Source organism: Medicago truncatula, chromosome 1 (assembly GCF_003473485.1).
Source record: "Medicago truncatula cultivar Jemalong A17 chromosome 1, MtrunA17r5.0-ANR, whole genome shotgun sequence".
Taxonomy (NCBI): Eukaryota; Viridiplantae; Streptophyta; class Magnoliopsida; order Fabales; family Fabaceae; genus Medicago; species Medicago truncatula.
The window spans coordinates 36,217,842-36,233,050 of record NC_053042.1 but is presented as its reverse complement, the minus strand read 5'-3'; the positions used below and the strand labels follow the sequence as shown (position 1 = coordinate 36,233,050).

The 15,209-nt window shown below is 34.3% G+C and overlaps 2 protein-coding genes across 3 annotated transcripts; one reads left to right on the top strand and one right to left on the bottom strand.

The window, feature by feature from the left end:
* Positions 1 to 4,298: 4,298 nt before the first annotated feature.
* LOC11429747 (nuclear transcription factor Y subunit B-1) lies at positions 4,299 to 8,512 on the top strand. Of its 2 annotated transcripts, XM_024780333.2 has the most exons (7): positions 4,299 to 4,444; positions 4,615 to 4,856; positions 5,287 to 5,416; positions 5,626 to 5,631; positions 5,731 to 5,814; positions 5,937 to 5,975; positions 7,999 to 8,512. In XM_024780333.2, the coding sequence occupies exons 2-7, from the start codon at positions 4,633 to 4,635 to the stop codon at positions 8,044 to 8,046; spliced, it is 531 nt and encodes a 176-aa protein (XP_024636101.1). In that variant the 5' UTR covers positions 4,299 to 4,444; positions 4,615 to 4,632; the 3' UTR covers positions 8,047 to 8,512. The 2 variants fall into 2 exon arrangements, with proteins under 2 accessions (XP_024636101.1, XP_039684277.1); XM_039828343.1 differs by having other exon boundaries at positions 4,389 to 4,856.
* Positions 8,513 to 11,299: 2,787 nt separating this feature from the next.
* Positions 11,300 to 15,158, bottom strand: LOC11421339 (uncharacterized). Its single transcript, XM_003590657.4, has 2 exons — positions 11,985 to 15,158; positions 11,300 to 11,840 (listed from the first exon to the last, which is right to left on the bottom strand). The coding sequence occupies exon 1, from the start codon at positions 14,975 to 14,977 to the stop codon at positions 11,993 to 11,995; it is 2,985 nt and encodes a 994-aa protein (XP_003590705.2). The 5' UTR covers positions 14,978 to 15,158; the 3' UTR covers positions 11,300 to 11,840; positions 11,985 to 11,992.
* Between the last annotated feature and the right edge of the window lie 51 nt (positions 15,159 to 15,209).

Here is a 15,209-nt window from a genome sequence, read left to right as displayed (position 1 = left end):
ATGATAAGGTGACACATGTTTAGGAGTTAACTTTTTTTTTTAAACCCTAACGAAAACCTAACAGAAGGGACCAAAACGAGACTAAAAAAAACTTAAAGTACTAAACCAATTTTTTTTTAGTTAAGGGACTAAAGCGATACCAACTAAATACTTAAAGACCAAAAGAGCATTTAAGCCAAAAAAAAATTATCTTTGGAATTAAAGATAAAAAAAATTGTTTTATATATTTTCTCCGTCCTTATATATAAATTGTGTTTGCCCTTCTCACGTTTCTTAAAAAATGTGGTTACTCATTTTTTTTTTTAGGAAATGTGATCAGTGTGATTCGTGTGTAAATTTTATATAAGAATATTATTAAATTGTCATTTTTTATAAGGTGAAAATTGTCATTTATTTGTATGTGTATTGAATTTAACAATTTATATTTTAAAACATAGCAGTATTAATTAAGGTGTGTTTAAGAAAAAATAATAAATGCATATAGTAATTTGTATTAAAAGTATATTTAGAGATAGTTTTTTTTTCTCAAACAAGCTTATAATTTTTTTTTCTCAAAACTCTTTATTTTTATTTATTTTATTATTGTTGTTATTCTTCTTTTCCTTTTTAGTTAAATTAAAAATGTTGAGGTAAGAGATAACCACCGACATGCAAATTATAATATTGAAAGAAGTAATTAGTGGTCCATGATAGATAAATATTTTAAACTCTTAGATTAGTAGAGCTCATAAATTTTACAACAGATTCACTTCACCAAATAATTTCTCTATCTTTTTTTCCTTCTCTTGTTCATCATCTTCTTTGACCAACAACCACCGCATCGAATGACTACGATGGTCGATGACCAATCAAACTCTATCACACAATACCTCGTTATTTCTCGACACACGATCCTTTTTCTTTCCCTTTCAAATCTCCAACATGGTTGAAGGAGAAAACCTCTTCACTCCTCCACATGTGCAATCTCGTTGTCTTTGTCTATGACACTAAAACATCAACATTACCGCTACGAACCATCCAAACAGAAAGTTGTCTTCTCTAGCGCTCTAAGCTCGCTCTACCCATCCCTTGAATCGCGAGCTATATTCTTCAATGTTGTAAATTCGTATTTTCTCTAATTCTCCAATCTCTCGAATCTAGAGAAATTTTGTAAATTATGTAGTTTTTTTATTCTATTGATTGATTTTTTTTATTTTTCTACTCCAAATTCCTTGTTTAAATATTTTTGAGGTCTCGTTCTCCTGTCTATCCTCTTTTTTAACACGAGTGTAGACAATACAATTATTTGTTTGATGTTAGTTTGACGTTTCTGGATAAGTAGATTGTATGAACTTTTCAATTTGGATAGGTCGTCGAATGGCAATGGTGTTGCTCTGGTAACTACGGTTTTCCTCGAACATCACACTAACATATACGGGAAGAAAGAAAATAGGATAACTAAAAAAAATTATTGCACAATAACATTACTTAAGCTTGTTTAATCTGATGGTTCTAAATCATGGTTTGCGATGGACTATGTTATGTTAGTCCCCCAGAGCACTCACATGTGCTGACGATGTAAACTCAGCTTTGCATTGTTATCGAATCAAGTTGTATTTTAAATGTTTAACTAAATTAACAAATTATTTAAATAAATTTGTGCTTTTATTAACAAGCTAAAAAGTTGATATCCAAATGTCTTGAATTCCATTAATGTAAAGCCTAAAGAGGCCTGGCCCGAGCACCTCACTGTAACATTTGTAGTGATTATACCTACAAAAAGTCGCTTGACACATCTTGTAAAAAGCATATCATGACTACAAAGTTGTTTGATTATGGTGAATTCGAGTCGGTTCAAGGTATTTTATGCAATTTTTTCTTCTCATTGTCGTTCTTCTTCAATTCATTACACAAATCAATTAAAACATTCAAATAACATAATTAAAGACTCCAAAATGGCTCAGAAATGACACTAAAATATTGTTATGACGCGGTATCATCGACGTTATCGCCTCAAACTTGTTATGTAATGCAGAGTTAGAGAAATAAGTACAAATTTAATAGGTTTAAATGCTCTTTTGGTCCCTTAAAGTATTTAATTGGTATCGCTCTGGTCTCTTAACTAAATTTTTTTTTTTTTAGTACTTTAAGTTTTTTTTAGTCTCGTTTTGGTCCCTTATTTTAGGTTTCCGTTAGGGTTTAAAAAAAAGTTAACTCCTGGACACGTGTCACCTTGTCATTGGCTCTGAGTTTTTTTTTTTTTTTTTACAAAAAAAAAAATAATTTTTTAAAAATATATATATATATATATTTTTACAAAAAAATAGAATATATATAAAAAATACTTTTTTTATAAAAAAAATATCTCAGAGCCAATGACAAGGTGACACATGTCCACACTTAATGTTTTTTATTAAACCTAACAGAAGGGACCAAAACGAGACTAAAAAAAACTTAAAGCGTTCAAACAATCTTTTTTTTAGTTAAGAGATCAAAACGATACCAATTAAATACTTAAGAGACCAAAAAAACATTTAAGCCAATTTAATATAACAAAACAATACAAATATTATAGAAGTAATTATTGTTTGGTAATTATTAAAGTTTGTCTTAAGAGTCGATATACAAACTCACATGTGCCCTTCCTTACGTAAGTTTAGCTACAAAGTTCGCTCAAAAAAGGGGAGAGGGCGTGGAAATTTTAAGTGTTTTTGGAAAATATGACGAGATAAAATTGACGGCCTCCGCCTAAATAAGACTCATCAGTGGCATTTTCACATTATTGACAAACTAAATTGTCTATAATGTTAACACTATAACACTAATGATATTTTTCACATTATGAAAATATTGTATTCAATAGATTGGATAAATGTACTAGATGAAGTGTAACCAAAAAAAATGTACTAGATGAAGGTGTGCTATAGTACTTGATAGTTGATACACACCTCGTAACAAGTTGAGCCAAACTACTAAGCACAAAATACAATACTCACAAAAAAAAAAATATGTTGTCCATATAATATTGAGAAGAGTGAGAAATGATATTTAAACATCCATTTGGTGACAACTTTCTCTCTCATACTCACATTATTTTTCACTTCATCTCTCTATTACTATGGTTTCCGTGTCAATACTACTTTTTCTTTGTAAATTATGGTTGTCATCAAATTGATTGTTCAAATAACACTTTTCCAATGAAAATTCAGTTCAAGTAATAGATTAAGTGTTTCAAAATTACATCTCTTTTATAATACAAAATATCTATATAAAGTGAAAAATGTCTCACGAATTAATGAAAATCTAAATAGCCAATCGAATTTGTTTATGGGCAGAAAACACGCTGGGAAGGATGTTAAGTTGAGTTGATATATTTTTCCACGTCACGTGATATACACCTTTGGGACGATTTCACACATTCTCTTTCTCGCTATACATGTCATTTCCCTTTTATAATCATAGTCACGTTGATTATATAATCGTAAATATCTTAAGTCAATTGTCGACAAAGCTTTTTACACAATACTCTCTCCGTCTCAAAATAGAAGAAAGAAAACTCCCTTTCTTTCTTTCCATATTATAAGAAGAAGAAGAAAACTTTTTATAGTACTATTTAATCTTGTTTTTTTTAAAATAAAAAAAAAATATTTTCCAATAAAAACTTTTACTTGTTCTCATGAAATTAAATGTAAATTACATTCAATTTTTTTTTCTCTCTCTCTCTCTCTCATTTTCTCCATAACCAATAACCAATGAAAATTGTTTTTACATCTTCCAATAAAACTTATTTAAAAACAAAAAAGAAAAAATTATACTCCAAATTTTTATATTTTAATTTTTTAATAATTGTGATTTGAGTTTCTTGCTTATAATTTAGAACAATAGACGTGACTAAGTTTTTCTCTTATAATTTAGGACGGATAGAGCATTGATTGACAACATACAGACCACACTAGTTTCAATCGTACGAATGTAAGAGTTAACACTAGGGGTGGACATAGTCCGGTATGAAAACTGAACTGAACTAAACTGTACTGTTTATTTAAAATAATCGAACTGAACCGAACTGTTCCGAACTAAACTAAACTGTTAATATTGGTATCGTTAAAAAAATATAAAATACCAAACAAAATCGAATTTTATTTATCAAACCGAACTAAACTGTTTCGAACCGAACTGACAGTTCAGTTTCAAAATTGTTAATAATAGTTCAATCTTTTAATTTAGTTCGGTTCGGTTCAGTTTGTTGGTTTTTTTTTTCCCACCCCTAATTAACAACTAGTACTTTTTAAGCAAACATAAGATTCATCCAACAAAATCTAAATTAGTTATCACATTCAATGCCTTGCTACTCACCTTAAAACATTTGTTTGCCTATAATTGTCTAGTAAGCAAACATCCAATCAATTGTGTTCTCCTTGAGCGCCAAATACACTTTTCTCTCTCACATACTTTCAACAAATAGGTACGTAACTATTCATTCAAATCTACTCCACCCAATCCATGTGCATTTCAGATCTTACCGTTCCGTCACTATCATCATTTAATTTCCACCATTCACTTTTTTCAATACTATTATTATTATTACGATCATTGTCATTATTATTTTTCTTTGATCTGATTCGTTGGTTTTAGTTTTAGGGTTTATGCGCCATGGCAGATGCACCGAACCAATGCGAAGAAAGCCACGAGAGTGGTGGTGAACAGAGTCCACGTGGCTCTTCTTCTGCTTCACGTGAACAAGATCGTTTTTTGCCTATAGCTAACATTAGCAGAATCATGAAAAAAGCTTTACCTTCAAATGGGAAAATTGCTAAGGATGCTAAAGATACGATGCAAGAATGTGTTTCTGAATTCATCAGCTTTATTACCAGCGAGTGAGACCCAATTCCAAAACCATAATATTTTTAACTTTTTATTGAATAGTTCTAATTTTTTTTAGTTGAAAAATGCTTAAAAATGTTTTTTTTACACTCTCTTTTAGATGGGTAATATAAATTTCAGTTTTTGGCAATTGGATATATTGGAATGTAATGAGAGATTAGTGTTTTGCTAATTTATATGATGTTGGGTGGAAAATATTTTAGGGTTTTATTTTGTTTGTTTGTTTGTTGAAAAATGCTTGAAAATGTGTTTTTTTTAGTCTCTTTTAGATGGGCAAGTTTTTGGCAATTAGGATATATTGGAATGTGATAAAAGATTAGTGCATTTGTCAATTTATATGATATTGGGTGGAAAATATTTCAGTCTCTTTTGTTTGTTTGCTTGTTGTCTGAATTGGAAATGGTTGTTTTTGGTGGGTTGTAGGGCAAGTGAGAAATGCCAGAAAGAGAAGAGAAAGACCATTAATGGAGATGATTTGTTATGGGCTATGGCTACTTTAGGATTTGAAGATTATATAGAACCACTTAAGGTGTACCTAGCAAGGTACAGAGAGGTAATTTTACTTTCTTTGTTTTGCCATTTAAGTTAATGCTTGGTTTTGGATGATTTATGTACAATGTTATTATGTTTTGAAGTTAATGTTTCATTAAGTTTTCTTCAAAATTTTGATAATGTTCTTTACGGCTTAATATTTATCTGACCGTTTTTTCTTTCTTTCTTTCTTCTTCCTTCGTGATTTTGAAATGTTGACGGATATCACAGTTAGAGGTTAGTTAATCCTCCCCTCTGATTGACTGTCTTTGTTTTTTTACGTTGGATTATCTTGCCAATGGAATGCTAACGTTTGTGAGCCATGGTTTCTGATAGGGTGACAGTAAAGGATCTGTTAGAAACAGTGATGGATCTGGTAGACGAGATCAAGTTGGCGGTCCTCCAGGTCAAAATGCTCAGGTGTGATTGCACAACTTTTTTGGATTTGTGTTTTTATTCTGGTGACTTGTTGGTCAAAACAAGGTTCAGTTTATTAGCTAGTATGTGTACTTTCTCTTGATGTTGGTTTATGCATATTGCAGTTTGTTCATCAGGGTTCTTTGAGCTATATTGATTCCCAGGTAACAATCTCTTTGTCTCTCTTGAATAGATGCTTGCTCAATGTTTTTAGTGAACAAGTTCATGCTCATTTATGGAGATTGAAGACGTGAAGTTATGAAATATTCTTTATTAAAAGACAAAAATATGAAACAATACATGTTGCCAATTTAAGGCTATGGTTAGCTCAGCCAATTCATTGATTCAGTCGAAATAGATTGGGGACAGGAATTAAACTCATTCACCGAACTCTTATCTGATTGGCCAGGATTATCCACGTAATTATCTGCTTACATACCAATCATCCAAAATTGAAATCTGGAACTAAAACATGAGATGTTGAACTTTTCCTTACCTTGCTTGCTCATTTTTTTTTCCAAATGTTAACATTCAGTTTGAGATCGTGTATTTCTTGGGTACTCATTTTCCCATATAAGTTACACTGTCCTGTCCTGCATGCAGGGTTTTTATCTCAGTGTAACTGTCCAGGGAACTTTTTTTTCGTGACCTCAAGATCTCTTTTTTGGCCACTTATCTCATACTCCAAACTCATCCCCACCAGTCCCCATTCTGCTCCATAACATTCACCCAATGTTTGCTATATCAAAATCTGGTATTCAGGTCTAATGGGTTAACCCCTATTGATCCATTCTGTTTTGAGTATCAGCAAGCTCTCATTGTCCTTGTCTATGTTGAAATTCAATGCCCAGATTGAGTTATTATGAAGACTAAACATGCCAAGAGTTACTCTTGGAGTTGGTTGATCCCCAACATATATATTGCGATTGCTCTTGGTTTAGAAACAACTTTCATGAAACATAATAATTATTCAGATTATGTCTCCGATTTCTATCTCCCTGTTTTCCCTAATCTTCTCATTCTTTCTCTCACTTTCTTGAATCTCTACCTTTATCAGAACTTTATTGATTACTTACATCTTACCCTGCTAACTTTAGCTAGCTATTTTCTCTTTCAATCTAACCGAATCTAACAGCTGCATAACAGAGGAATCAACTGACAATTGTTTTTTGTGGCATCTTCTATTGGCTGTGTTAATTACCTTTAGGCCTGAAGGATAGTACCATATTGCCCAGAGCACCCAGTAGAATGCATAACAGTACTCACACAAATCCCCTAGACCAGACCCAAAAGATAGTACCATATTGGAATTCACCCAGGACTGATATGTTTAGAGATGGGTCTGAAATATAATCCATACTGAATTTTGTTTGTTTGAAGCCACCAATCACGAGGCTAGAGATACCATGACATATGACCTTTGGTTTGTAACTTTCGAATGTACTTCCATTGGGTTGATAATAAGGAGTCACTGGGAGATGCATGCCACAAAAACAATCTAGCTTACCAAGTTGCTTGAGAGCAAATGCTGAGTGGCGTTTAGTGATAGGTCGTTGTCTTTCTCCATGATCCTGTCATTATTTCTGCCTGGTGCTCTTCTGATTTTCATCTGCACCATCTTTTTCTCTTTGATCTTTGTCAATGTTTTCTATTAGTTGCCACCTTGTCTGTCACACTTAGTACCACAAATCTGATACTACTATTATTTCTGTAATTTTTCTGTTCAGTGGTATTATATAGGTTGTATTTGCCTTTGTCCTGCTCTACTTGTATCATGAACTGTTGTATTCGATTGAGTAACACTCCGGCCGATGTGTTTGGTTGTTCTCTATCTGGCTAACTCTACGGTTGAGACTGAAAATAATCTGGATGTCTGGTCAAGATTGAATGTCCCACATTTGAGCTTTTGTTTGATTGAGTCCAAAATACAAAGTCGGAACTTGACATGACAATTCGAATCAATGACTGTGTGAGTTCTAAGAATCCAAAACCATGTTATATCGTCAGAGTACTCATTCTTTGAAGATCACAATGACTTACATTCTTAAGAATTAAGAGTTGTGATTTGGTATAAGAATTCAAATCTTTATTCAAGTGATGAATGAAATATATCTTTGCTTACAGCTCTCCACTATGAACATATTTCTTAGGACTTGTAACATATTTTAATTTGTTGCTGATTTGCAGGTGCATCCACAACATCTGGTTATGCCTTCAATGCAAAATCATGAATAGATTAGATGCTTCTCCTCACCTGCCATTTTCATTGTGTTGCACCTCTTCCGCCATTTTCCTACTAAAAAGACCAAGAAGCTTCTCCTCAAAAAAGATGAACTGAAACAATGGTTTGGTGATTTTAAATTTAGGCGCTCGTGTGTAGAAACTAGAAAGCATGGGTGTCAAAATTTTGTTACGGTATTCAGGTAGATTTTGAATACAATTATTAAATTTAGCTGCCTTGCCCACCAAAGGGAAGATAATATGTGTTCTGTATGTATGTGATTCATCATGCAACTTGTCATGGTGAGAAGTGCCTGTTTTGAGAACTCTATTTAGATCTTAGTATTAGCATGTCATTACAAACTGCATTTATTATTTCATTTAGTTTAGGACAAAATGTTGTTTCTCTCTTTGATGGATTTCTTAGAAGTTGATTTGTCAAAGCACAAATGTTCTTGGAAGGATTGGCAGGTTCAGTTAAGTGAAATCATCATTAAGACTTATGAATGGTTCAATAGAAAATTTAAAAAATTAAAGTAATGCATGGAAATCATAGTACTTAATAACTGAAAACGATAGTTCTGATCGTTTTTTATTCAATTTTTACAATATGGTGAAATTTTGAAATTGAAAATGATGGCACACTAAGTTTTCTGAAAGCAAGTCCTGGCAGGAAAGTGAGTCAATCTTGTAGTAAAACTAAAATCAAATGTACTAGTGTTTGGTGATGTCCATAATGGTGGGAATGAATGTGCCTGTCTGCTGTGTTATGCCATGCAATGTTTGATGCAGACAAAACCAAAATTCTTCCCAGGAATTTGATTAGAGGTAATGAATGTGCCCACATCAAACACCATGTGGATTTAATTGTGCCCGGTGGGATGTTTAAGTCCCTCATGGAGTGATATAAGTTTCCCTTATTTGAAAATACACTTTTTCCATTCTAAATTATAAGTCACTTTAGAAAAAGAAAAATAAAAATTGTCCTATATTATAATTTACTTGGCAATACAAATGAAATACTGATGCTTTATTTTTCATACCTTTTACTATTTATTACTATCTTTTCTTTTAATTTTTTCTTAATGTCTTTTTTCCGTATCATCAATGTGAGATAATTTTGTAAAACACTTTTTTTTCCACACAATTAAATTCATTTCTTAATATGTGTGAAATTGCTAAAATGACTTGTAATTTGAGAGGGAGGGTATATCGGTTTTCGGTACATCCATTATACGATCCACATTTATTGGCATTTGCATTGGATGTTATAGGAGATGCTCTACACCAAATATTATTCATCTCTTTAAAAAATTTAGTGTTCTTCAAATAAAATAAAAGCTAGCAACTTCATCTTCTTCATTATCTTTCCCATAAAAGAATGGTGCTGGTATGAAAAGAAAAAAAAAAAAAAAAAAAGGCATAAAAGTGATTGATCTTAGTATAGGGAAACAAACTACAGCGTAGAAACAAGAAACAAACGGTGAAAGATAGCTGAAAATTACCTACTGCCGCGGGGATGATTTCCGGTGGAGTGGTCGCTGGTGCCCAAGCCGTGAAACAAACCAGTCTAAAAGATGGTTCTCGTGGCATAGATCATAGATGGGTGAGTTTTCTAGAGGAGGAAGAGGAACAAAATGGTGGTCATGGTTTACATTGAAACAATCGGAGGTGGCTGAAAGATTCTTTCACTAAAAGTGACGCATTTTAAAGATTGTTACTTTTAAAAATCTACTATGATAGAAAGATAGATGAGACCCCTAAATGGTGTGACGATGGTGCATAAGGCTATGGTAGAGCTTTAAAAAGGAGGGTAGATCTTTAAAAAAAAGGAGAAAAGTAAAAAAAAAAAAAAAAAAGGAATTATAATCTCCCAACTATTTTTTGAAGGAATATAATATTCCAACTTGAATGAGTAGTTTATTTTTCTTTATAATACAAAATACGCATTATATTTCTCATCAACAATAAAAATACACATAATATGAGGAAACTCAAAATGTATCCAAAGAAGATCATCTTGGGGGACTTGAATAAACTGACGAAATCCTTTCGATACACGCAAAATAAAGATATATTAATCATATGTAATTTTTTTTCATCTTCCACAAGAATAATCTTTCAAATAAGGTGGACGATTTCTCCCTTTTATCACCTCCCATCCTATCTCCCTCTATCTACCGTTTCATTTGTCTGGAGATTAATGTGATAGCCAAGATACACTTCTCATTCCAATCCAAATCAAAAGATTCACTAGAAACCAGTAAAGATCTCGTACTCTTAACTTCTTAAGTCTTATCCTTATATGGGGAAAAATGACGGAAAATAGAACATTGTTTTCTTCAAAAAAAAGAGTCGGTTGCCAGCGAAAAGCCACATTGGCTACCACATTCAAATAGACAATGAAGAAGAAAAGATGAAAAAGAAAAGGAAGAGGTGGCCAAATATGAAGATCACCTAAGGACATATGCGACTGATGAAATGATACACTAACATGTAGTGGTACATGTTGCATGCGTTATAACATGAACGAACCTCACAAAATATGAGGGGATTGATTGAGGTTCCTAAATCTTGTTTCCCCTAGCAACAGTACAAACTTAGTGACTTTCAAGTTAGACTGAAAAAAAAATCAATAAAACCTGTCTACAACCAATAATGAGATTCTCCATGTGTTTCTTACTAGCTTGATGTCATGGTTTCTTCAAGACTTCAACCAAAAACTTTTTTTGTGTTAGTGTTAAAATCCAAAACATTTATTTTTGTTGTTCTTAGTTAATCACAGCCAAGCTTCTTCTCACTACATGGATGATACAAAGTCATGGTTTGAAAGGCACTTGAAATTGAGCTGGGGGATCCAACTCCAACGTGTGCACTGAGACAAGTTTATTCACACAGCCTTCTTCATATATCTTTTAACCGTGACCTCATAAACTATCATTAAAATTTTCATATTTTCCTGTTATATCATACATGCAAAAATTTAAAGAAAGCAAGAAACATCAGAGTAATGCCTTTGCTCTGTAAGGACACCAGTTGATTTTGTAATGATTCTGGTTGTATATTTAAGAGCTTGGATCCGAGTTTTGAGATCATCAATGGCCATATCGCAAGCATAGAAGCAGGATGCAACAACATCAATAACAACCGGAGCCTATTACCACTAAGTGAAGCATCAAAACAGGGTATATTTATTTAAAAAGAGGGTTTCATTAAAAACATTGCAGAAAAAGAAAAGGTAACAGAAATCTAAACCAAACACAAAATGTAAGGATGGAGCAATCATTAGCATGCAATAAAATCCTATGAACAGACATTTCAGTATCTGTATCTCTTTACGGAACAAATAGTTAGAAGGCCTAAGAGTAGCTAAACAAATAGGTAATCAAATTCCTATTTTCTACCACAGAACTGGATAGTTTACTTATTAACATTTTCAGTGGCAAACTTCAAGATAGATCTATACACTGTTCTCACTACCACCCTGTCCTAGATTAAAACTTTTGTTTTGTAATGCCAAATATCTCTAAGAAAGTAAAATAGAGCTAATAGAGGATACATTGGCATTTAGTATCATTAAAATCTAAAAATCATTAGTTAAATTTGTCCAAGTATACCTTCTTTTCTTCCAAAAATCTTTCTTTAGTAGTCTCATACTGTTGCTAGACATATTTCATTTTGTCTTGGCCGGATTGAAAATTGTAGGGGTTTCTGAACATTGTCCAGGTTTTCTTTTAATGGTCCTTCACAATCACTGGTCAACCAACATGCTTCCTTAAGAACAATATTGGCACTAGAATATTCATGACCTATAAAGGAAATAATACAATCAGCCCTCAGATCAAAAGCATAGCACAGTACATTATGTACTGCTATCACATCAACCATAACAAGTGCACATATCAAAGAATTCAATCGCAAAATAATGCACATGAAAGTTAAAAGTTATTTACCAAATGATTTAGACCACATTAAGTTCAACATTGGAATGATCAAGATGCAATTCCTGGTCCTGTGTGGTAGCAAAAGATGAAGCTTTCAACAATGCACTCGGTGAGTAGTTAAGCTGGTAATCTACAAGACTTCGTCCAAATATATTGAACTGTTTAGCACTGCCGAAAGCAGCTTGCGCATCGGCACACTTCTTGAAAACCACTCTTGCCCGCCTGCTTCCTCTATCAATTTCTGTCTCAGATTCCTTTAAAGGTCCAAAATGCTTAAAAATGTTATTTAGGCTTGTTTCTGAGGGAACAGAATCCAAATCAGCAAAGTTCAACACAAGTTCAGCTGGGGATTTCTCATCTATATAACCAGCAGGTTTTTCAGGAACCTCAGCGTGATTGCTACCAAAATACTGTTTCCTGGAACAGGACCTACGTGTATAAACATGAACAGGTTTTTCTGGCTCAGAAGGGGCGCGCTCATAGTCTGGTTTGCTGCTTCTCTGTGATTGTTGTTCTTCGGAACCATTCTGCATGCAACATGTGTCAACCAGATCATCAAAGTCAAATGTTTCAGGAGATTCACCTATGGCTGGTTTCTTCCTTTTAGTGCCAACTTTTGTAGGTAAGATTTCTTTCCCAGAATCGCTGGTCACAATGATTGAATTCCTGAAATCAGAGAAGAAACTCCCTATAACATTCAAGAAACTATAATCTCCCTTTGGTTCCTTTGCTACCCACTGAAGTAAAGATAGCAAATCTTCTAGAGATGAAAACTCTGTAGGAAAAATCAAGCTTGACTTCTGAGTCTCCTCAAAATTAGGGGAGAAGGGATCAGATTTATTTTCTGATAAATTGTCTCCATTACCATCTGCCATCAGAGAAGTGTCTCCAGAATATTTCAACATAGAGGGCGACCCAGTAAGTTGGCTAGCAACCCTACGGATACAATCGCCAATTTTAAATGATTGTTTTGTGGTGCTTGAACTTTTGTCAAGGGAAATAGTCTTTCTTCTGCCTTTCACCCTTGGGACGTCAGCGTAATGATGAGCAATAGTCTTTCGTTTCTTGGAAAGGACAGGGGAAAAAAGATTAGCAATGGCCTCATCATCATTCGGATAATCACTGTGGGTAGAATCTGGAGTCCCATTGGCTGGTTCAAACAAGCTTTTCTTTTTTGCTGTATCACCAACCTTTAGATTATGTTTACGCTTGCGACGGGATTGGTTTGTGGCTTTTGAATCTCCGGTTCCAGTTTGATCACCATTTTTACTTGTATGAATTTTGTGCTCATTAACTTCACTCAATTTTTTATCAGTATCATTAATTAAGGTGTCAGTGTCATTTTCCAAACCTCCACAATATTGTAATTCGGGCAAGCAAGAGTAACCCTTTAACCGGTAGAATGCAAGCAGCTGAGCCTTCGCTGTTGTAAGCTCCAATCGATCAAAGCCTCCAGTTGAAAACTTGGATAAAGCTTTCAAGTATTCCATAAGCTTCTCAGGTGAAAAGGAGGTAGCATTTAAAGATTCATCAACTCTATGTACCAAACTTGGCTCTTGTCGAATCCCACAGTTTTCAACAACCTGAAGTTTAATCTTGTCATAAGTATCTTTAGGTATGCAGGAACACGCCAGCCCAAATTCGACTCGTCTTTTGACTTCATCCAAAGCAGAATCTACAGCACTCCGGAACACTTCCAAATTTTTCTGCTTTTCAATATAAGAGAAATGTGACCTAAAGGACTTCAGCTTAGACCCTTCATTCCACGCGTACGTTCCATCCCCATAGTATGCTACCAAATAGCAGTTCTTTCTAAAATGCTTCATTGCCTGCGCAGATGCATCCGAGGGATCAAATATCTGTCCTGGCCACCATGGATGGCTTCTCACCTTGCCCCAAACCAGATCATTCACAGAAAACTTCCCTTCTCTACGACTTTTCCCTGAACTCTTCACGGGGCCATGCTTCACGACTTTTCCATCTGATGCTTTTACTTGTTCTTCGGCATCATTAAATACTTCATCTCCAATTTCCTTCTCTTTGTCCAAATCAATCTTCTCAGAAATGGCAACTTTCCCTTCATCTGACTCAACCTGAATAACATCATCGCTCATCACTTTGTTCTTGACTTCTCCAGCTGATGCTTTTACCTGTTCATCGGCGTCATTAACTTCTTCATCTCCAATTTCATTCTCTTCCTGTGAATCATCAATCTTCTCAGAAATACCAACTTTCCCTTCATCTGACTCAACCCGAATAACATCATCACTCATCACTTCTTTCTCGACTTTTCCATCTGATGCTTTTGCCTGTTCTTCGCCATCAATAACTTCTTTGTCTCCAATTTCCTTCTCTTTGTCTGAATCATCAATCTTTCCAGAAATACCAACTTTCCCTCCATCCAACTCAACCCGAGTAACATTGTCACTTACTACTTCTTTCTCCAATATTCCATCTACCTCCTCCTCCTTCTTCTTCTGCTCATCCAATGTTTTCAAAGTTGCTTCATTTCCACCCAACTCAACTACCTCATTCTCACTCTTACCTTCTAATGACCCAACAACTTGAGAATCCTCAAACCCTACAATTCCTCCAATAGCAACATTCACAACTTTACCCTCCTCAACTGACCCATCAAAACCCACATCGTTATTCACCTCAACACTACCACAAACACCATCTTTATGCAAACTTGCTTCATTTCCACCAAACTCAACCTCCTCCTTCTCACTCTTACATTCAAATGACCCAACAGCTTGAGAACCCTGAAACCCTTCAACTCCTCGAATAGTAAGACCCACATCTTTATCCTCTTGAACTGACCCATCAAAACCCACATCATGATTCAGCTCAGCATTAGCACAAACACCTTGTATGCACAAATCAGAACCCAAAACCCCAACTACCAAGTCCTTCCCAGTATCATCCCTAACCATAGATCCCTCCACCTCTATAGGAGGAGGAGGATTCTCTAGGGTTTCAGTTTGACTAGCCATGACCATAAGGGTCACTCTAACACAAATACAAAATCTGCGTGGTTAACGTGTTAGGGAAGTGCATAAAAATAGAAGTAGGTTCCGATAAGCGTGGAAGAAAATGGAAAGAGAAAGAAGAAAGAAGGAAAAGGTGAGGAAGAGGAATTTAGGTTTTGATTTTGCGTTTAATAGCACGGTGACCTACCCGCATTAAATCCGGATCCGTTTATGATTGGATTGGATTCAACCCAAACCAATT

Bases quoted from the DNA above. Each gene is read 5' to 3' on its own strand.
- LOC11421339 (XM_003590657.4), bottom strand. From the start codon at position 14,977: ATGGTCATGGCTAGTCAAACTGAAACCCTAGAGAATCCTCCTCCTCCT.
- LOC11429747 (XM_024780333.2), top strand. From the start codon at position 4,633: ATGGCAGATGCACCGAACCAATGCGAAGAAAGCCACGAGAGTGGTGGT. The intron at 5,815-5,936 runs GTGTGATTGCAC...TGCATATTGCAG, and splicing joins CTCCAGGTCAAAATGCTCAG to TTTGTTCATCAGGGTTCTTT. The intron at 5,976-7,998 runs GTAACAATCTCT...GCTGATTTGCAG, and splicing joins TGAGCTATATTGATTCCCAG to GTGCATCCACAACATCTGGT.